This window comes from Solanum lycopersicum, chromosome 1 (assembly GCF_036512215.1).
Source record: "Solanum lycopersicum chromosome 1, SLM_r2.1".
In the NCBI taxonomy this organism is placed as follows: domain Eukaryota; kingdom Viridiplantae; phylum Streptophyta; class Magnoliopsida; order Solanales; family Solanaceae; genus Solanum; species Solanum lycopersicum.
Window position 1 is genome coordinate 30,027,616 of NC_090800.1, and position 23,327 is coordinate 30,050,942.

A 23,327-nucleotide genomic window follows, 5' to 3' on the forward strand; every position below is an offset into this window, starting at 1 on the left:
GCTCATGAACCAAGGGTTCTCCCTAACTTATAGGGGTTACATTCGGGTGGTGACATATTTGGTATTAGAGCATAAGGGTATGGAAATACTTTAGGGTCTGAATATCTTTCAAGCAACGTCTAGTAGTATCTTGGTCATTGGTGGACAAGAGGCTATAGGATGATAAAAGTTTCACTTTCTTCTCTATTCGAACGTCGTGACTTAGAGTTGAGTTAAATAAGGTGTCTTTGCTTAAACCTCTTTTCTTTGACTTTATAGGACATGAATACGATGAGATACATCGCTAGAAGGAAGGAAGAGGTTTATCTAATAGGAGGATCCCTCCCCAGGTTCCATTTCTAGAACATCAAGAGACGCAAGTGCCCCAAGTGCCTCCTATGCCTCAATAATGATTTTGTTGCCCAAGTTAATCAAAGCGTTCAACCCCAACCTAATGCTAGTACTCGCCCATATAGAATTCAATATTTCATGTGGATGAACCCTCCCACTTTTCATGTCACTAAGGTGGATGAAGATCCAAAAGGTTTTATAAATGAAGTTTTCAATGTGGTAGATTATATAGGTTTGACCCGTAGGAAGAAAGCTGAGTTAGACAATTACAAACTAAAGGATGTGGCTCAACTGTATTTTGAGCAATTGAGGAGTGAGAGATCCACAGAAATAGGTTCGGTTGATTGGAGGAATTCAAAAAGGCTTTCATAGATAAGATCTTTCCCCTAGGGTAGAGAGAGAAGAAGATGTTTGAATTGATGAACCTTCGTCTAGGAGGAATGAGAGTGCAAGAACACTCTCTCAAATTCACCCAACTCTTTAAGTATTCTGTAATCATGGTAGACAACCCTAGGGCTAGGATGAACAAATTTGTGATAGGAGTGTCTATCTTGGTGGATAAAGAGATTCGAACCGCAATGCTTCTTAATGACATGGATATTTCTAGGCTCATGGTGTATGCACAACAAATTGAGGTGTCAAAAATTAGGGAGATAAGTGAAGAGTGTAAGAGGCCTAGATCGGATGAATCTAGTCACAATACCTAAGAAGAGGTTCTTGAAACAAGATTCTTCCATGGGGATCAAGGATAAGGTTCCAAACTAAAATTCCTAAGGTGGTAGCCACACTTTTTAGAGGACTAGGAGCACTACTTGTGGAAAGCAACAATTTTGTTGGTGTCTTGGTCGTACGGATTGTTATTTTGCATGTGTTAATAAGAGATACAATATGAGGTTCCAACCCTAATATCAAAGAAAGAGGGATGGAGGTTACAGAAGATCCTCAATGTGGTCTAGATCACAATGCTCCAAAGAAGGGTTACCTCCAGGGGCTGGAAAGTAGGGAGGAGTACTAATCCACTGTTTATAGTCCTATTAAGTATTGACTCTTTATGGTTTTTTTTTATTTTATGAAATGATTTTATATGGTTTTATGATTCATATCATTATGTAATTTTGATGAATTGCACAAAGAATAAAATTTTGAAAAAAAATTGCATGTTTGGCATTGTTACAATGATGTTCATTGTAAGTTTTGTGAATTTTGAAAAAAATTATTTTTTCTTTGATTGAAGTTTGAATGTGTTAAAAATTACTGTGTATGAAAATTTTTAATGTTGCATAAGGTAGATCCACGAGAAAAGAAGGATAAGGATATATTTTTAAATTGTGAAGTTGATGCAAAAGTTGCCTATGTTTCTAGTGTGTGAAAATGTGAAGTGGTGCTCCTTTCTAGTTAATGCTTTTATTTTGAGTGTTTTAACTATGATTTTATGTTTTATGAGTTTCTAATGAATTTATTGATGGTCTTAAAGTTTTAGTGTCATTCAAGGATGAATGCTATCCCAAATGGGGGAGAATGTAACACCTAAAACGAACTAAGGTGAACTAAAGCATTGTGATTGTTTCTTGAGGTAATTTTTTGTTAGAGTGAGTTAAGTTAGTTTCCTTATGCATTATGTAAGGTTCGTAGGTGAAACGTCCAAGAACGACCATGATGATAGGAAAGTGTGCCTTAGAGAGTGCTTCTGCGTCTTGATGTGCTTGATTGAGTTTGACGTGTTTTTTTAATCCATAGTCATGTAATATGTTCCTATGACCAATACATATATGTTTAGGTGTATAACGTCCAGGCACGACCACACCTAGGACCCACAAGAGGCCATAGAGAAGGGACAAAGACTTGAGTCCAAAACTATCTGGCATTGTCAACCAACAAGAATAGTTGACCAATCGACGCCTCATCGAGTTGGTCGGTAGATTGTACCTGAAGGTATGTAGGTTTGATGGTAACCGATTCAACCAACGGACGCTCACCAATAGGGCGTTGGATGAAAAATGCTCCATCATTTGTGAATCGTCGATGGGCCTGTGAAAAGCTATAATATTTTACCAAGTTAGGGGGTGTATGGTAAATTGACCCATAGTATTTTCTGACCGAAGGACATTTATTTTAGGGTTTATTACATATATTGAAGTATTTCAAAGCCTAAGACTTAATATTAGACAACTCTTCCTATAACCCAAAACCCCTCTCCCTTAGAACTCTATCTCAAGTCTCTTAGGAAGCTAGATGTCGAGAAGAGTATGAGGGCTTTTCGTGGCAAAATTCTGCATAAAAATCATTGGGGTTTCTTTTATCTAAGGTATGGTATCCATTCTTGAAGTCTCTTCCATTCAAGGAGTCCATTCTGAAGGATTTTTAAAAAGGGTTTTCAACCCCAGTTTCTTATAACTTCAACTCTTAATATGGGTCTTGCGTGAAACATTTTTAATAACTTCATAATGTTTCTTCTAAATTTAGTTCATAATTTTATGGGCAATAATTCAATGAAAATATGTTATAGCTTTTAATCAAATGTTGGGTTAAGAAATGGGTTAAATGAGCTTAAATTTGCAGTCTTTGAGCTTTTATTTAATTATGTTGCTACCGATGTTTAGCTACTGACCTAAGGGCTTTTTATGATGAACTATTGATTAAAAATGCTATAGGTGATGGAATCTAGAATTAAAGGATAAGTTGGTTATGTTGTTTACGCATGAATTATGAAACGCTCTTATGTGGTATGGTCCACCTTCTTGGTGGCGGTGTTTTCATGATGAAATTTATTATACTTAGTATGTATTGTGAGTGTTGCTTTGATGGCCTAATATGTGAAATGAAGTTATGAATAAGATCGTTCTTGTGTTGTGAATAATGAAGCTTGAATAGCATGTTTGATTTAGATTATGCCTAAATGAAGTATATGATTACATGTAGCATGTAAAGTGTGTGAATTGATGAATGAATGTCTATAGAATGTATAGAACTTAATGTAAATGGAATTATTTTTATATTCAAGGTGTGCTCACATGTGCACACACACTTAAGTGAATGAATGAAGATAAGATAAGTAAATAGAGGAGTTTTGAGGTGGACTCTCTTCATGAGTTGAGATGAAGTGTTTAGTAGCAACCTCACTACATTCTAAGAACTTTCTAAGATAGGTCGGAGGATGAATTCCCTTCATGAGTTTAGTTATGTTGTTCACTAGTTATCTTTACCTATAGTAGATAATGATTAGAATCCATCGGGTTTATGTCTATCACAGAGAGGATATGAAGAAGAGGTGGTTACACTTTATGAGTTGAGATGTTGTATTCCAATATACCTCTTCAGATGAGTAATCCTCCTAAGTAGAGAATGAGTTACTTAGTAGCAATCTCCTTATGCCTTAACTATGCGTCCACATAGGTGTACCTATTGGCCAAGCCAAGTAAAAGCTAAATTAATGACCTTAATCTAGGCAAGTGATAATCCCTCATCCGATAAATTTTAAAATCGGGATTCCATGTCTAGCTCCCACGGTCTATGTCGGTTAATCTAACCTCCGACAAAAGTAATGAAAATACTAAGTCATTTAAAATAGTGTACTACACAGGGTAGGTAGTGGAATGGGACGTTATTTATCAATTTGACTAGGTAGGCGTTCTAAAAGGCGGCTCTTAGTGAGTCTATGTAAACTGAATGAACTAAGTTTTCTTAAAAGAACCTACTACTTAGGGTAGGTAGCAGAATGGGACACTATCTTTCCATTGCACTGAGTAGACCTTCTAAAAGGGGAATCTTGGTGCCAAGCCTTCTAAAAGAGTGTCCTACTTAAGGTAGGTGGTGGTATGGGACACATCTACTCATTGCACTAAGTAGGAATTCTAAAAAGGAAGACTTGGTGGATGTTTTGGGTGTTCTTCTGATGTCTTGTTATTGAGTGGAAGCTTGTTCTCCCGATGTGAGTAAGCGAAAAATTAATATCCGGAGGATCACTTTGGTGATTATTTAAAGAGGCATATGCGTACTTCCTTCATGTCTTACCTTTAAGAGTCTTACGATAATCATTATTTAGGGAAACTCCTACGAAAATGAGCTCACTTCTTCTTTGTTTGGCCTTGAAAGTTCACTCCTTTAAAATTAGGGTAGTTCACTGTAAATGCTCAAATTGAATTCACTGTAATCTTTTGGAAGTTTACCGTAAAAGGTGTGTTTTGGTGAAAATTATGAAAATTCTTCTCTAAGTGTTAAATGAATATACTTATGTTATTTTAATTTTATATTAATGAATTCATTACTTAATTGACATGAAAGTCTATTCTTACTAAAATTTCCCTTTCTGCATGTGCCATAATTGGTACATTATTTGTACTAACTCCATACTTTTTTATACTATGAAAGTATAGGTTGGAAACATTTTGAAATATTTGATGGAGAAGCTTGGGAAATATACTCTCTCAAGATTTGGTATATCCTCATATATTCGACGACATAGTATACGTTTTTCTTAATTTTAATTTTAAGACTTATTATATATTTTCTTTTACTGTAAAGGGTCGTATCCCTAAGATATTATATTGTGTCTATAAGTTTTATTGTGACAATGACATTCTCTAAAAATATATGAAACACTAGATTTTTATTAAATGTCTTGAAGAGTTTTTATTCCACACCACTTTTAATGTCTTATGTAATGGACGATAGTTAAGGGCTTGTACAAGAACCCAAAGGGTCGAGGACACCATGTCATGACCCAAGGGTTCTCCCTAACATTTAGGGGGGACTTGTGGGTCGTTACATTAACGTTTACGATGATGTTCACATTCACGTTCATATTAACGTTGACGTTCATGTTGACATTAATGATTATGTTGAAGTTGACATCCATGTAGACATTCATGTTGATGGTCACGTTGATGTTCATGTTGAGAGTAACATTCACATTGAGTTTGACGTTGACATTGACGTTGATGTTGACGTTCACGTTCACATTGACATTGACAATGATGTTAATATTGATATTAACATTCACGTTGACGTTGACATTGACATTCACGGTAACGTGCAGGTTGACATTTACATTGACATTGACATTGACATTTATATTTACTTTCATGGTCACTATAATGTTAATGTTCACCTTGATAATCACATTCACAATGACATTCATGTTGACGCTGACATTGACATTAATGTACACGCTTACGTTAACATTCAAATCACTTTAACATTGATATTACGTTCACATTGATGTTGACATTGACATTATATTCACATTCAAATTGACATTCATGTGCACGTTTATGTTGACGTAAATATTAACATTAACATTCAGATTGATTTTCACCTTGACTTTTATACTTATGTTGGCATTCATCTTCACGTTCACATCGACGATTACATTTTTATTGACATTGACATTCGCATTCATGTTCATGTTGAGGTTCTCGTTCATGTTCAAGTTGAAGTTCACATTTACGTTGGCATATATGTTCACATTTATTATCACATTAATATTCATGTTGATGTTGACATTGATGTTTAAATTGACATTGACATTGACATTGAAGTTCACATTGACGTTTAAGTTTATGTTGACGTTCACGTTCACATTATCATTCACATTGACGTTCATGTAGACATTGACATTAACATTGACATTGACGTTGATGTGGACATTCACGTTTAACTTGACGTGGAGAGGGATGTTCACGTAGATGTTTACATTGATGCTCATGTTGATATTCATATTAAACTTCACGTTCAAGTCCACATTGACATTGACGTTCGTGTTATTGTTAACATTGATGCTCACGTTCACATTGAGGTTGACATAAATGTTCACGTTGATATTGATGTTGACGTTCACGTCGACATTAACATTGACATTAACTTTGATGTCGACATTGATGTTGACTTTAATGTTGACCTTGAGATTGACGTTAACATTGATGTTCATGCTGACATTCATGTTGATATTTACATTAGCGTTGATGTTCACATTCATGTTTACAATGACGTTGAGGTTGATGTTCACATTGACATTGGTATTCACGTTCACATTGATGTTTTCATAGATGCTCACGTTGATGTGCACATTCATCTTCACGTTGACGCTTTTATAGACGCTCATATTGATGTTCACATTGACATTAAAGTTTACATTGGCGTTCACACTAATGTTCACATTAATATTTACATTGACATTAACGTTCACGTCGACATTAACGTTTAAATTGACATTGACATTTATATTGACATTCACGTTGACGTTTACATTAGCATTGATATTCATGTTCATTATTACTTTGACGTTTACATTAACTTTCACGTTGATATTAACGTTGACATTTTAATTAGCGTTGACATTGACACTGACGTTCACATTTACGTTGATGTTTATGTTGATGTTAACGATCATGTTAATGTTTATATTGATGTAGACGTTCACGGTAACGTTAATGTTCATATTGATATTTACATTGGCATTCACGTTGATACTCACGTTGACATTCAGGTTTACATTGATTTTTATATTGAAGTTGACGTTAACGTTGACATTGATGTTCACATTGACAATTATGTTAATGTTAATATTGACATTGACATTGACGTTGATGTTGATATTGACGTTTACGTTGATGTTGAAATTAATGTTCATGTTAACCTTTACATTGATATTGATATTGATGTTGGCATTGACCTTTACATTCACTTTCACATTGTCGTTCAACTTGGCAATCACGTTCACACTGATGTTCATGTTGACATTGACGTTTACATTGTCCTTGACATTGAAGTTGATGTTGACATTGACGTTGACATTGATATTGACATTGAAATTATGTTATGTTAAAATTGACGTTGATATTAACATTGACATTGATGTTACATTCACCTTCATGTTTATTTTCACGTAGATGTAGACGTTGATGTCCATATTCACGTTCTCATTGACGTTCATGTTTACGTTGACATTGATGTTAATGTTTACATCTATGTTGACCTTGATGTTCATGTTGAGGTTGACATTCATGTTCATTTTCATATTAAAATTTAAGTTCACGTTCAAGTTGATGCTAAAATTTACATTGACATATACGTTCACATTGATGTTTACGTTGACATTCATGTTGCATTGGCGTTGATGTTAACATTGATATTGACTTTTATGGTGAAGTTGACATTCATGTTGAAAATCACATTCTGGTTGAATATGACATTCACGTTCACGTTCACATAAGCATTCACATTGATTCTCATGTTGACATTTACATTAACATTGACATTGACATTGACGTGGACATCAATATTTATGTTGACATTGACATTGATATTCATATTGATATTGACGTTAATGCTCATGTTGATGTTACATCAAAGTTCACGTTCATGTTGCTATTGACGTTCACGTTCATGTTGACAATGACGTTCACATTAATATTAACATTGACGTTAACATTTACATTAACGTTGATGCAACGTTCACACAGACATTGATGTTGATGTTCCTGTTGACATTGACGTTGACATTCATATTGACGTTCTGGTTGATGTTCACGTTAACGTTTAAATTAGCATTGACATTTACCTTCACGTTTCCATTGACATTGACGTTGATGTTTTCATTGACGTTGATATTCACATCGATGTTGACATTAATATTGATATTTTTATTGACGATCACGTTGATGCTCACGTTGGCATTGACATTGACATTGATGTCCATACAGACGTTCACATTGCCATTGACATTCACATTCACATTCACATTCACATTGATATTTATGTTGACATTGATATTGACATTTACATTGACGTTCATGTTACGTTCACATTGTCATTCATGTTGATAATTACATTTGAGTTGACATTCATGTTCATGTTTACATTGATGTTGATATTGACATTCATGTTCATGTTTACATTGACGTCGATGTTGACATTCACGTTGATGTTTATATTGATGTTTACATTATCATTGATATTGACAATTACATGCACCTTGATGTTGACGTTCACGGTGATTTTCACGTTCACATTTGTATTCACGTTGTCATTCAAGTTTACATTGATATTGACGTTCACATTGACATTGAAGTTCACGTTAACATTTACGTTGACATTCACGTTCACATTGACATTCATGTAGATGTTCACGTTGATATTCACATTGACATTGCCATTGACATTGACGTTCAGATTGATGTTCATATTGACATTAACGTTAATGTTGACACTGACATTCATGTTAATATTCAAGTTGAAATTTATGTTAGATTTGAGGTTCGCACAGATTTTTAATTATGTTGACATTTACGTTTACATTGATATTGACATTGATGTTTACATTCAAGTTGACATTTATATTGACGTTGACATTGATATTGACATTCACATTCACATTCATGTTTATATTCACATTCACATTCACATTTATGTTTTCATTGACGTTGACGTTTATGATGATGTTTACGTTCTCATTGACGTTCATGTTTATTTTGGCATTTAAATTCACATTGATGTTGATGTTTTCATGTATAATTTCACAGTGACATTCATAACGATGTTGACGTTCAGGTTGATTTTTACATTCACGTTTTCGCGCATATTGATGTTCACGTTCACGTTCACATTGACATTGATGTTAATGTTGATGTTGAATTAACGTTTACATTCAAATTAGCATTGACATTGACATTCATATTGATATTCACGTTAACGTTTACATTAGGATTGATGTTCATGGTCACGTTTACATTGACATTGATATTGATGTTCACATTAACGTTGACATTAATGATTACACTATCATTTACATTGATATTTATATAGACTATCATCTTAACATTGACATTGACATTGACGTTCACATTCACATTGACATTTACGTTTATATTGACATTGACATTGACTTTAATGTTCATGTTACTTTCACATTGTTGTTCACGTATATGTTTACATTAGTGTTGACATTCACGTTTATATTTATATTGACGTTGACATTAATGTTTGCATTGCTGTTCACGTTGACGTTTACATTACTATTGATGTTGACATTACGTTCACCTTGATGTTGACGTTCACATTGATAATAATGTACACGTTGATATTGACGTACATGATGATTTTCACGTTCACGTTTTCATTCAGATTGACATTTACATTGATGTTCATGTTGACAATGACGTTCACCACATTGACATTAACATTCACCTTGACATTGACATTCACGCTCATATTGACTTTTGTGTAGATGTTCACGTTGATATCCACATTGATGTTCACTTTGATGTTTGCAGTGATGTATATTTACGTTGACATTCACATTTACAAGGACGATGATATTCACATTCACATTGATATTTACATTGACATTGACATTGACGTTGAAATTAATGTTCATGTTACGTTCACATTGTCATTCACGTTCTTGATTACTTTTAAGTTGATGGTGATATTCATATCTATTTTTATATTGACGTTTAGATTAGCATTGATATTGACATTTACGTTCACCTTGATGTTGACGTTCATGTTGATGATTACATTCAAGTTGATTTTCACGTAAACATTTTTATTCAGATTGTCATTCACGTTGACATTGATAGTTCTCCTATGCATCATTACATATTTATATGCATGTGAAGTATATGATTAATAATGTTATGTACATGTGTAATTAGAGGTGTTTATGTTAAAGTAGATCTCACATTATATGCACACAAACATGATGTATGATTATAGTATTATGTGAAAGAATATTCTGACATGAAGTTGGGTTTATGATGAAAGGACATTCTCATCTTAGAATCCTTTGATCTATATTATGAATGAAAGCAAGCTCCTAAAGCCTTCTTTATGAACTAATGCTCTAAAGGCTTAAATATATTTAAAAAGGGAGTTAGAGCCTAGCACCGAGTGAACATGACAAATGAGAGTGGGGGCTTCACGTTAGTAAATACTGCTTCCCACAGTAGAAACTTCATTTTCATCAAGTCTGAGTTCCCAACGTAGATGTTGTCTCATGAGATGGAAACCTCAACGCTAGTAAGTGAAGGTTTCTAGAAGATATCGCCATGTTCCATAACTGTGTTCCCTCGTAGGTTATATGTCACATCCTCGAAATACCCCCTTGAAGTATACCTCTTAGCATTCATCATTACATTTCATAGGTTTATTTGTAGAAAATTTAAAACATATTTACTACTTCTATAGTGAGGTTTACATAAACCTCTCGTATACAGATAAAATATACATAAGGAGTCTACATAGACACCTTACATTGGAAGCACTACATAGGCTTCTACTTTTATTGTGAACACATAACATAAAAATATAGATTCATAAAAAGGAAATGATATGTATATTAAAACAAACTTTTATTGTGCATACACAAAATAGAAACATAGATTCATAAGAAGGCTATGATATGTATTGTATTAAATCCATCAATAGAGAGTACAACATTGGAAATAGTCTGCACTTCATACATTCAAATCCACTTATAGGCATATACAACATTTTTCTTCAAATGAAAAGGAATGAACAAAAGTGTCTTTACAACCAAACAATATCCAGTAGAAAGATAGTGGCATCGCCTATGTTTTCTTCAATGGCCTTCTAAAAAAAAGGGTAAGAACCTACATTATTGTAGTAAGAATAGAAATATGGGTTAATACATCACTTGTACTCAGTATAGGCATATGCACATAAAACAATTTAAACATGCCTTAAAAAAGGATATTTCCTTTGAAAGGAATGCTAAGTCATTCTAAAGTCTTCAATGTACATTCAAGAACCCATATAAGCGAATAACCACATATTCACTAAGAGAAGATCAAATCTATCACAAGACTAACACCATCAAGTATAACCAAGTCAACATGCGTGGTAGCATCCTTAATATTACCTTACTTACAAGACCCTTACTCATAACCCAAGATCAAGTCTACATTTGCAATGACCAAGCAAAGCCCTATAACCTTAATTAACTAACCAATCCCAAAGAAAGATGATAAGCAATGTCTAATTTAACATAGTGTAGCCTCATGAGTAGATATAGTGAAAATTAGAAATATATACCAATATTGTATTCATCAAAAATCATAATCATGTAAAAATATCATAATATAAAGTCAACATCATGCAATTTTATAATATCATACTTAAGAACAACCTCTTAAGACTCCCCTTAGAGTCATCTTGTAAAATATCTAAGTAGAGTCCAATACCCCTACCTATACTAAGTCAAACCTCATAAGTTACCGTAGTTAATGTTCACCTTGTTACTTCATTTTACTTTCGGGAACACTTGCCTTAACAAACATAGACCACAGGTGCTAAATGTGGAATCCCGTTTCATTAAAACCTACATCGAAAGAAGGTTGACTACTGACCAAGGTAGTAACAAAACATGAAAATAGCATTATGTGGATCCACTAGCTAGTATTCCTATGGGGGAAACATAGTTCAACAACTAGAAGATATGATTGGGACCCTCTTTATTCATATTACATTATTGTTTCTAATCTCATGACTACAATAGTGAACCTACCTTCCCACATTGTGAAGGAACGCTCCTCACTACTAAATCATTCAATTCTAAACTAGAGTACCTTTTTTAAATGTCTTTAACACTTTATAAATCGTCATAACTTAGTATAGGACATAGGTTACTAACCCCTTGTATATCATAATCATTAGACCATTAAGAATTTCATGAGAATGTCCTTTCGTTGCAATCCTCATATGTGATATTAACATATCATCATCATCATATCATAATAAGGTACATTGGCAATTTATAACTGTAACACCTTGAAAATCCAAGACTCATTGTAAAGCCAAACATACGTGTAATAAAGTTTAAACAATGTTTCTAAGTCCATTTTTAATGAATATAGGTCATTTACGAGGCTTAAGAACCAAAACGTTTACAAAGTTGGTTCAAAGGGATGATAGTGTGCCTGAACAATTTTGACTAATTCATAGGAGTCGAAAATGTACAGAAATGGTTGAAAGGTATCTAATAGGTATGCATCAAATGGATATAAGATGGCCCGTGTGTGCATCGATGGGGCGTCGATGCAACCGTTGTCCCAAACATAGGCTGGTGGACAAGGTCCCTTCACTTGTACAATCTCAGGACGCATCGACAGAGTGCAAAGGTGCAGGCTACGATCGGTGTGTGGAACGATGGGGCATCGATTCCACCGTCGTCCTACACTTAGAAAAATTGGAGGAAGCCCTCGCCTACAAAGTCCCTGATCGAGATGATGAAGTAAAGAAATGGGGGGGTTTGTCCGTCGACTCATTTATGGCCTGTCGATCGACGTCTCATCTGTGAGGGTTTTGTTTCTCTACCAAATTTTAAATGATATTCTTTAATTAATTAAGTGCTTTATGGGTTATTTGGGGATTAAATGGAGAATAAATAAGTTAATTAGTCCTCACTATAAATACCCTTAACACTCATTACCTAAATACAACTCTCAAATAAACTCTCCTCTTTCTTTCTTATTTTTGTCCCTACATGAGCTCATCACTGAAGGGTAGCAAAGGCTATGGCTTAAGGGATGTAGAGGGATGAAATAACAATCTAATTTGATGAAAAACATTAAGGAATGCATTCTTTTCACCTTCGAGATTCTTTCCTCAAAGGGTTCCTTCAAAATAGATTTCAAAAAATTGAATTTTCTTAAGAGTTTCGTTTAATTAGGAAATTGAAGTTATGGATTGAGTTGTTAATGACTTCTTAGGGTTATATTGAGTATATTAACATGAAATTCAACTTTTTTTATTGTAATTTTTGATGGTTTCAGCTAAATTAAAGAATATGATCCTCTATCCATAAACCTAGGCAGTGTCTTGACCTATAATGTATTGTGATCATTCAAATGAGTTCGTTGTTGATTGGATTACTGCTCTAGGGTGTTATTATGATCAAATTAGGATGAAATATAGAACTATCATGATAGTTCTGAAGATGTGATTTAGGTTAAGAATTATAATGTTAAATTATCCTATGTACCTTGTCAGAAATTGTGATCTAACGATGAATTGTGTTATAGATATGCAATTGGCCTTGTTATTCTATTGGTTATCATTGTAAGATGATGATACTGACCATGTTGGGTTGAGTTATGGGTGAATGGTAAAATCTTGATGATAAACTATGAGGAATACTTGGTAAGACTTAGAATCTCTATCTTTACTTCTGTTTGAGACAAATTGATGTTAAGTCATGATATTACATTGGAGTTTGCCTTATACTATTATTATAGGGTGGTATGATGTTGAATTGAAATGTCTTTACTATGTTGTAAGGTTGATTTTTGTGCATGTGCTACAAGGATGGTGAAAACTATAATTGTGCATTAAGATGTTATGAAATGCTAATATGTTAACCTCACTTATATGAATTGTGATGAAAGGACTTATTCTCATACAATTTTATTGAGCTATAAATGATGATGATTATATAAGGGGTATACCCTATGGCCTTAATTAATCTACGATTGATAATTAATGGCTTAGAGACATATCAAAAAGGGACTCTAGCTTAGCACCGAGTGAACTAGATAGAGGAGTGTCCATTCCTACATAGGGAACGTAGGAACACTATGTTACTCTTGAGATTAAACACTATAACGCATGACGCATAAAGAGGGTCCCAGCTAAATCTCCTATTTCTTAAACAATGTTTCCCCCATAGTAATACTAGTTAGTAGATCCATGTGGTTGCTATTTTTCATGTTTTGGTACTACCTCGACAAGTAGTCCGCCTTCTTTGGGTGTAAGATCTTATTACACCGGATTCTACACTATCTAATGTAGTCTATGTCTATTAGGACATGATTTTCCCGAAAGGTAAAATGAATTAATGGACTTGAACTCTTACTTGGATAACCTTAGGGGTTTATCTTAGTCTAGGTAGGGGTATGAAACTCTACTTAGACATTGAACTAGTTAACCTTGAGGGGAATCTTAGGAGGAGGTTCTTCTATATGTTTATGTTATGACAATATATGACGTAGAGATGATGACCATAACACATTGTTGATACTATATGTTAATTAGTTCATTTATGAATATTTCCTAGATTATAATGATAATATATGATGAAATGCAAGCCTAAATGCCATGATATGTAAAGTTGGACATTGGTCATGTTTTCTTCTTGAGGACACTTAATTGAGTAAGGTTGTGAGGCTTTGCTTGGTAATTGCAGTTGTTGATGCGATAAGGATTTGTTAGTAGTTGTCTTGCTTATTGTGATATGATTAACTCTGATTAATGCTTGTGATATTATTGCTTGATGTTAGGGTTGTAGTAAATCATGGTTTTAAGTATGTTGGGATAAATATTACTTGTACTATAGTAAGCATGTTTGTTGATTGATATCACTTACTTGACTTTGCATTTAGTCCTTAAAGGGGTAAAATTACATGTTTTGAATAAAAATTCCCTTTCAGCATGGTTTGCTTATGTGTGTGCATAAGATCTCATACTTAGTACATGTGGAGTACTAACCCCTTTTTTTCCCTTTTCCTAAACATTTGAGGTTTCGGTCATTAAAGAGTTTGGAATGTGACATTGTTGAAGACTTTGATTCTTCCTTTCATCCATGTAGGGTAGGTCCTCAACTTTAAACGGCGATGTCATCGTCTAGCTTTGAATAATTTTATGAGATTATTTACTCTATCATTCCTTTCCTTTTTAATTTAATATTTTACTCTCGTATGACCTATACATGGTCTTGTTGAATTTAAGTAGGGCTATGCTCATGTTGTGAAATTCGTTTAGATGGTATGAGATGAGACAATCACTGAGACTATTTCTATATTTATATTTATATTCATATATATATATATATATATATATATATGTCTGTGTGTGTGTGTGTGTGTTTGTGTGTGTGTGTGTGTGTGTGTGTGTGTTTGTGTGCAATAAATGTAGAAGGCTATGTAACCTTTCTATATGAAGGGTCTATGCCTACTCGATATGAATATATATATTATGTGTATGTAGAGGTCTATGTAAACCTCCATGTAGTGATACTGAAATTTTTAATATGTTTCGCATTTTCAACATATGAATGTAATGACGTGAAACTAAGAGGCTAGTCTTAGTCCATCAAAAGGACGACTATGATTGTTACGTCTAGAAGGTAAACCCGGATGTAATACTAATCAATCTTATATTACTACGTCTTAAACATAACCTCATAATCGCATAGTAAAAACATTGAAATTTCATCATCAAACCAACACCTATCAAATTCATTAACGTTCTTCAATTAAACATTATCACCAAGTAAAAGCCATCACAACTGAAGTAAAGGTTTATGATCACAAGGTCATACCAATTCTCCTTCAAAATCCATCATCATTGGTCTTACCCTCAACCAATCCAATTTAACCATCAATAGGTGTAATTAATTCATACAATAGTAAATCAAACAACAATTATGTCAATTGTATCATCACTATCAAAGTTATATCAATTCATAACCTAGGGTTAGGGGATTTAGAGTTCATCATGAATTCATCAAGAAATAGATCGAATCACAAAAATACATTACCCTAGGCAGTCCAAAGATAATTATTAACAATTGAATTATTCATCATTTTTTATCAATTATAAGCAACATCTAAGAATTTGGTAAATTGGAGAAAGGGAAATGATCTCTACGGAATTCCCTTAGTTAACATCAATTATTCAATAATATATACTTAATTAGATATGATTGATCACAATTAGTCATAATCAATCATCAACTTCAAGTTTAGAAGAAAACCCATTAGGAGAGGAAAACCCAATGGAATTGGGTAATTTAGAAATTAACATTGAAAGGAAATCTTGGGGAAACGAATCCTAAGATTGAAGAAACCATACCTTAATGAAGCTTAATCCACAAAATTTGAGATGAAAAGTTAAGAACTTTGTCTTCTTCTCAAAGCTTCCATGATCCTTCAATTGTGGATGGAAAGAGAGAGAAACTACAGAGACATGAGAGCTTTTGGGTTTTGATTTGGATGAGTGAAATATAACTTAAAATTACCCTTATTTATATATAGAAACCCTATAAATTAACCAAAAGACCTCTTACTTAATTGGGTCTTTTTATGAAGTTAAATTGACTAAAATACGACACTAAAGAATCTAGGAAATGGCTGCACATCGCGGGGTCAAGTTCACATTTTATTTTTGTAATTCGGGATGAGGAAGTGAGACTCGTGTAGTCCACGCATAGCGAGCAAAATTTTCTGCCTCCTCATTTTTTCTGCATGACGAGCAGCAGCCTTCATTTTCTTGGCTGCGCGCAAGCTGTTTTGCAGCCTGCTTTCCCATGTTCGAGTCCTACTCAAGGACCCCTTGGGGGTCCTTGGGGAGTCTTTACTGGAACTTCGAGCCCTTTATACTATACTTTACCTATTTAAGTCTTTCTACAAGTTTTATACTTCATATGACACTCCTAAACCTTCACAGAACATAGGGACGTCTACTAGTTCAATTCCGCTAGTTTTCGGACTTCATGGATGCTCCTTGACGCCTTAACTCTAAACCTTCTTAAATTGTTTTTAGAAGTTATTTTAGATTTAGAAATAGTTTTTAAAGTTTAGTTCGTCATGTGAGGCTCTAGAATAGTTAAAGAACTTTTGGGGTGTTACATTATCAACTCCTTAGGAATAGTCGTCCCCCAATGACACTAAAATCTTTTGTAGGGAAAGGATAGACTGAACACTAGCAGCACAACCAAAAATATGTATATAATGAGTAATAGCTCATAGAAATACTTCACAACTCCATTCAACACTAATATGGCATCACACACAACAACTAAAATCACAATGCACATGAGCTCAACATTTCATAACACATTATGAGAAATTTCCTTCTCAACAATAACATGAGCTCAACACAACAGATAGAGCCACTTATGCCAAAATTCCTTTCAACACACATCACCAGGCTCAATATTATTTCATGAAGGCAACAACATACCAAAATACAGTAAATGAGAACAAATCAAGAAGAAAGAGCAGTTTATATGAAACTTAATTTTAGAAAAAACAGTTATCCTGAATATGCATATCATTGAAAAACAAGCTGAATTTAAATTATTATTTATTTTCATTATTAATAGGAATATCTAAAGTTTGTTAGAAAAGAGATGAGGATATCAGGACTTCATGTCGGCCTTAGCCTCTCATGTTACTCCCTCAACTAGGTGATTCTTCCATAACACTTTCACGGATGACGCCTCCTTGTTCCTCAACCTCCTCACTTGTGTATCAAGGATTTCAACCAGAACATCTTCATATGAGAGATTCTCATCCAACCCTAGAACTTCAATAGGAATAATGGACTAGGGGTCACCAATGCACTTCTTAAGCATGGATACATGGATAACCGGGTGAACCAAATCTAGATCACTAGCTAATCGCAACTCATATCCAACTTTGCCAACCCTTTGCAAAAATTTCATAGGGCTCCACATAACGAGGACTCACTTTCCCTTCTTGCCAAATCTCACTACCCCTTTAATGGGTGAAACTTTCAAATACACTGTATCAACTTCTTCAAATTCTAACTCTATTCACCTTTTATCGGCATAAGACTTTTGCCAGGTATAGGCCGTTTGCACTTAATTCCTTATAAAATGAACTTTATCCAACGTCTTATAGATCAATTCGGTACCAAGAAGTGAAGACTCACCAATTTCAGACTAACTAATAAGAGATCTACATGTCCTACCATACAAAGCTTCAAAAGATGCCATGACTATAGACGAATGGTAACTATTGTTATAAGAGAACTCCACCAAAGGAAAGTGCTCATTCAAATTCCTTTGAATTCAATAACATCATCTCTAAGAATATCCTTAATATTTTGAATAGCATGCTCCTCTTGACCATCCGTTTGAGAATGAAAAACGAGGCTCAAATTCACTCTTTTACCCAACCCTTTTTGAAACGATCTCCAAAATCTAGATGTGAATTATACGCCCCTATTCAATATGATAGATAATGGAATACCATGGAGACTCACAATCTCATCTATACAGATCTTAGGATAATCTTCCACCGAGTATATGGACTTACCAAAAATAAAATGAGGGGACTTGGTCGTCCTATCTAACACAACCCATACAGAGTCATTTTACCTTCGACCCCGAATCATTCCCACTATAAATTCCATATTAATTTCTTCCTACTTCCAAGTAGGAACTTTTATTTCTTGAAGTAAGCCACCCATAATTTTGTTCTCGGTTTTCAGTTGTTGACAATTTGGACACTTTGCAACAAATTCCACTATGTCCCTTTTCAAGACATCCCACCAAACACTTCTCTAAGGTCATAATACATCTTAGTAGAACATGGATGAAACAAATAACGAGAACCATGCGCTTTCTCTAGGATCTTGTTTCTCCAATTATGAAATTGGGCAGACAAAATCTCCCTTGGTATGTGAAAACACCATCCCCCCCCCCCCAAGGAGAATAACTCATTAAGGTTATTATTAACCGATTCCTTAAATACATCAATGATGTATCGAGGTGTTTATTATACTTTAACTACCATCAAAGCAAGTCGGAGTTATGATGGACCACAAAACCAATTTAAGGAGAATCCTCAAATCGAATAGCCAAATGACCCAACCTATGAAAATCCTTCACTAGGTCTTTCTTTCTCTCCTCTACATGTGACGCACTACCCATGGTCATACGACATAGAGCAATCTCAAAAACATTGGCTTTATTGGGGTCGTAGATAACACTCATGTCGTAATCCTTCAACAATTCCAACCACTTTTGTTGTTGGAGATTCAACTCCTTTTGAGTAAAAACATAGTGAAGACTCTTATGGTTAGTATGAAAATCAATATGAACATCATATAGGTAATGACTCCATATTTTAAAGGCAAACACCACACCGCTAACTCAAGATCATGAGTTCGGTAGTTATTCTCATGAACCTTAAGTTGCATAGAAGAATATTCTATAACCTTCCAGTGTTGCATAAGGACGCACCCAATCCCACTCGGGATGCATCACATTATACCATGACACCCTTAGTACCCTACGGTAGATTCAACACTATAGAGGTGGTAAGACTATCTTTCAAGGTTTTGAAGCTTCTTTCACAAGACTTCGACCAATCAAATTTCACATTCTTTTGGGTCAAAGTAGTCAAAAGAGATGCAAAGGACTCAAAACCAACCACAAACCTCCTATAGTACTTAACTAGACCAAAGAAACTTCTTATGTTCTTTGGAGCCAAAGGTCTAGGACAATTTCTTACTGCCTCGATCATCTTTTGATCAACTTTACACCCTCAGTAGAGATAACATGACCAAGAAATTCCACCTAGCTTAACCAAAACTCACATTTTCTAAACATGGAAAATAATTGGTGTTCCTTCAAGACTTGTAATACAACCCATAAATGACTCATATGATCACCCTCATTCACGAAATACACAACAATGTCATCTATGAATACAATCACAAAGGAATCTAGGTAGTTCCAAAACACCCTATTTAATAGGTCCATAAATGCCTCCAGGTCATTTGTCAACCCAAATGACATCACCTTAAATTCATAGTGCTCATATCTTGTTCAAAAGTACATTATGAGAATATGTTTATCTCTCACCCTAAGCATGTGATATCCTGACCTCAAGTCAATCTTAGAAAAGTAGCTCGCCCCTTGGAACAAGTCCTCAAGCTGAGGGAGAGGATATTTACTCTTAATGTTCACTTTGTAAAGTGTGCCGCTAATCGATATACATCTTAAGAGACATTTCCTTCTTGTGTACAAATAAAATCGGAGCAACCCAGGGGGAAATACTAGGCTGAATGAAGCCTTTGTCTAGTAAATCCTTGAGTTTAACCTTCAATTCTTTCAATTCGAGTGGGGCCATTAGATATAGATCTTTGAATCTTACAATATGGTATAGACACCCCTTAGTGATAATTTTACACTCTTTTAGACAGGAAATGATGCGATCTCTATGAATAGAACTTTTCCCCTTCCACTCTATTGCGGGTTCATTAGTAAAATTAAACTTCACAACCCTTGTCCTACAATTAATGGGAGGGAAACAAGCATGAAACAAATCCATTCCCAAAATATCATCGAAATCTACCATATTAATTTCTACAAATTCAACATGGGTAACTCGATTGTGCAACATTATAGGACAATTTCTATATACTCTTTTTGCAACAACAAACTGAACTACTGGGGTAGTCACCATGAAAGATTCATTAAAGATATCGAGCAAAATATCAAACTTTCTTGCTACCAATGGAGTAACCAATGACAAGGTATCACCCCGATCAAGTAAAGCATAAACATTGAAAAAAATACATGTAATACACCGGTCACCACATCGGGGGAACTCTTTTGTAGCATAGCTGAATGACATTCTTCCACAAAGTTATCATGCACTCTCGTAGAAAAATGGCTCATCTCATGCCTTGGCTTAGACACCAATTATGGAGCATACTTGGACAACTTATTAAATTTCAAGGAGTAGTAAAGTACACTCATATCTCCATGACAAAGGTTTATGGATTCTTCCATATTATCTTCCCTCAACTCTCTTAGAAAGAACCAATAAAGGAATGCCATCTTGAAAATCTCCCAAGTCACTGAATCACCTCTTAGCACCTTATTAATTTCCATTGTGTGTACTAACCGTGGGCCACATCTTTGAGTTTTGAGGCAACCAATACAGCATTCTCTTGCGAAGTCACACCCATAGAAAATAGGATCTTATAGAATTCATCAAAGAAGTCTTGAGGATATTCATCTGCCTTTGACCCGAAGAACAAATAAGGGTTCATCCTAGTAAACTCTCTCAAATGAGATGCCATAGTGCTAGCAAGTTGAGGTACATGATGTCAAACCTCCCAATTCACTTGGGTCATCATGGCCTGGACTTGAGAAGTGACAGCCTTAGCTTGTGAAGTAATGGATCGGAGAGGACTAAGACTAACCACTTAGCATTCGTCATTACATATTTATCTTTGGTTAAATTTCAGAAAATTATAACTTTTAACTACTTCATAATTGAGGTTCACATAGACATCTCACATACATATAATATATACATAGGGAGTTTACATAGACTCCTCGCATAGGAAGAACTACATAGGCTTGTACTTTTATTTCACATACATAAGATAGCAATATTGATTTATAATAACGCTAGGATACGTCTCAAATTAAAACCATATAGAGCATACAAAGTTGGAGATAGTCTATACTTCATACTATAAAATCCACATATAGGCATATACGACATTAGTCTTGAAATGAAAAGGAATGAACAAAAGTATCTTAAAGACTAAACAATATCCAATAGCAAGATAGTGCCATTGTCCTCGGAAATGAGGACCTACCGAACTTGGACAATGATAATGCAAGTATTTTTAAATGACCTTCTAGAAACTCAACAGCCAGAACCTACATTTTTGTAATAAACATAGAAATATGGGTTAGTACATCACTTAAACTAAGTATAGGGATATGCAAATAAATCATTTGAAACATGCATGAAAAAGGTATATTTATTTTATAAGGCATGCTAAGTTATTTATATGTCTTTAATGCACATTCAAGAAACCATATAATCCAATAACCACATATCCATTAAGACAAGATCACATCTATGAAAAGGCCAAAATCATCAAGTATAAGCAATTCAACGAGCGTTTTAGAATCCTTAACATTACATTACCTACAAGAACCTTATTCATAAACCAACATGAAGTGTACATGTGCAATGACCAAGCAAGGCCCCATAACCTTACTCAACCAAGCAAACCGAATAAAAGATAATAAGCAATGTCTAAATTCACATTACGTAACCTCATGAGTAGATATCATCATAATTAGCAATATAGTCCAATATTATATTCATCAATAATCATCGTTATGTAACAATATCATCATATAAAGTCAAGATCTTAAATTTCAGAGTATCATACATAAGAACAACCTCTTACAATTCCCCTTAGAGTCATCTTTTGCAATGTCTAGGTAGAGTCCCATACCCCTACCTATACTAAGTCAAACCCCTTAAGTAACCCTAGTTGGTGTTCACCTTGTTACTTCATTTTATTTTTCGATAACACTTTCCTTAACCGAGATAGACCATAAGAGCTAAATATGGAATTCGGTGTCATGAAACCCTACACAAAACGAAGGTGGACTACTTGACAAGGAAGTACCAAAATATGAACATAACATTTGAGGTGGATCCACTACCTAATATTCCTATGGAAGAAACATAGTTCAAGAACTAGGAGATATGCTTGGGACCCTCTTTATGAATATTGCATTATAGTTTCTAATCTCATCAGTACAATAGCTAACCTACCTTCCCACATTGGGAAGGGACACTCCTCACTACTAGTTCACTCAGTTCTAAGCTAGAGTCCCTTTTTGAAATGTCTTTAAGCCTATATTAATATTCATTACATAGTATAATCAATAAGTAACTAACTACCCCTAGTATATCATAATTATTAGCTCATTAGGAATTACATGAGAATGTCCTATCATAGCAAGCCTCATATGTGAGATTAGAATATCATTATCATCATGTCATAATAAGGCAGATATGCAATTTATAACCAACCTTATATCATTAAATCTCAAGAATAATTTCACAATCACATAATCAATACATTTCAATTTCATCATCATACCAACATTTATCTAATTCAATCACAAGACATGCTTCAGTTGAACTTCATATCCAAGTAAAAGACATCACAATTGAAGTAAAGGTTTAACATCACAAAGTCTTCCAAATTCTCCTTATTAAGCCATTATCATTAGTTTTATCCTCAACCAATCCAATTTCAACCGTCAATAGGTGTAATAACAACGTACAAAAAGTAATTAAAACAAGAACTAGGTTAATTGTATCATCACTATCCATGTTAATATCAATTTATAACCTAGGGTTAGAGGAAATAGTGTTCATCATGAATTAATCAAGAAAGGG

At 34.3% G+C, this 23,327-nt stretch overlaps 2 protein-coding genes across 2 annotated transcripts; both read left to right on the top strand.

The window, feature by feature from the left end:
• The first annotated feature begins 827 nt into the window (after positions 1-827).
• LOC138341822 (uncharacterized) lies at positions 828-7,153 on the top strand. Its single transcript, XM_069293716.1, has 5 exons — positions 828-996; positions 5,175-5,305; positions 5,366-5,491; positions 5,999-6,344; positions 6,741-7,153. Exons 1-5 carry the CDS (start codon positions 828-830, stop codon positions 7,151-7,153), a joined length of 1,185 nt encoding a protein of 394 aa, XP_069149817.1.
• A 1,142-nt stretch (positions 7,154-8,295) lies between these two features.
• Positions 8,296-9,618, top strand: LOC138341823 (uncharacterized). Its single transcript, XM_069293721.1, has 4 exons — positions 8,296-8,583; positions 8,878-8,966; positions 9,032-9,224; positions 9,451-9,618. Exons 1-4 carry the CDS (start codon positions 8,296-8,298, stop codon positions 9,616-9,618), a joined length of 738 nt encoding a protein of 245 aa, XP_069149822.1.
• Positions 9,619-23,327: the final 13,709 nt, after the last annotated feature.

Excerpts from the sequence above, each read along its gene's own strand:
- LOC138341823 (XM_069293721.1), top strand. The coding sequence starts at position 8,296 with ATGCACCTTGATGTTGACGTTCACGGTGATTTTCACGTTCACATTTGT. Across the intron at positions 8,967-9,031 it reads AATGTTGATGTTGAATTAAC|GATTGATGTTCATGGTCACG; the intron begins GTTTACATTCAA and ends CGTTTACATTAG. Across the intron at positions 9,225-9,450 it reads ACATTGACTTTAATGTTCAT|ATTGACATTTACATTGATGT; the intron begins GTTACTTTCACA and ends GTTTTCATTCAG.
- LOC138341822 (XM_069293716.1), top strand. The coding sequence starts at position 828 with ATGGTAGACAACCCTAGGGCTAGGATGAACAAATTTGTGATAGGAGTG. Across the intron at positions 5,306-5,365 it reads ACATTGACATTGACAATGAT|GTTGACATTTACATTGACAT; the intron begins GTTAATATTGAT and ends GGTAACGTGCAG. Across the intron at positions 5,492-5,998 it reads ACGCTGACATTGACATTAAT|AGGGATGTTCACGTAGATGT; the intron begins GTACACGCTTAC and ends CTTGACGTGGAG.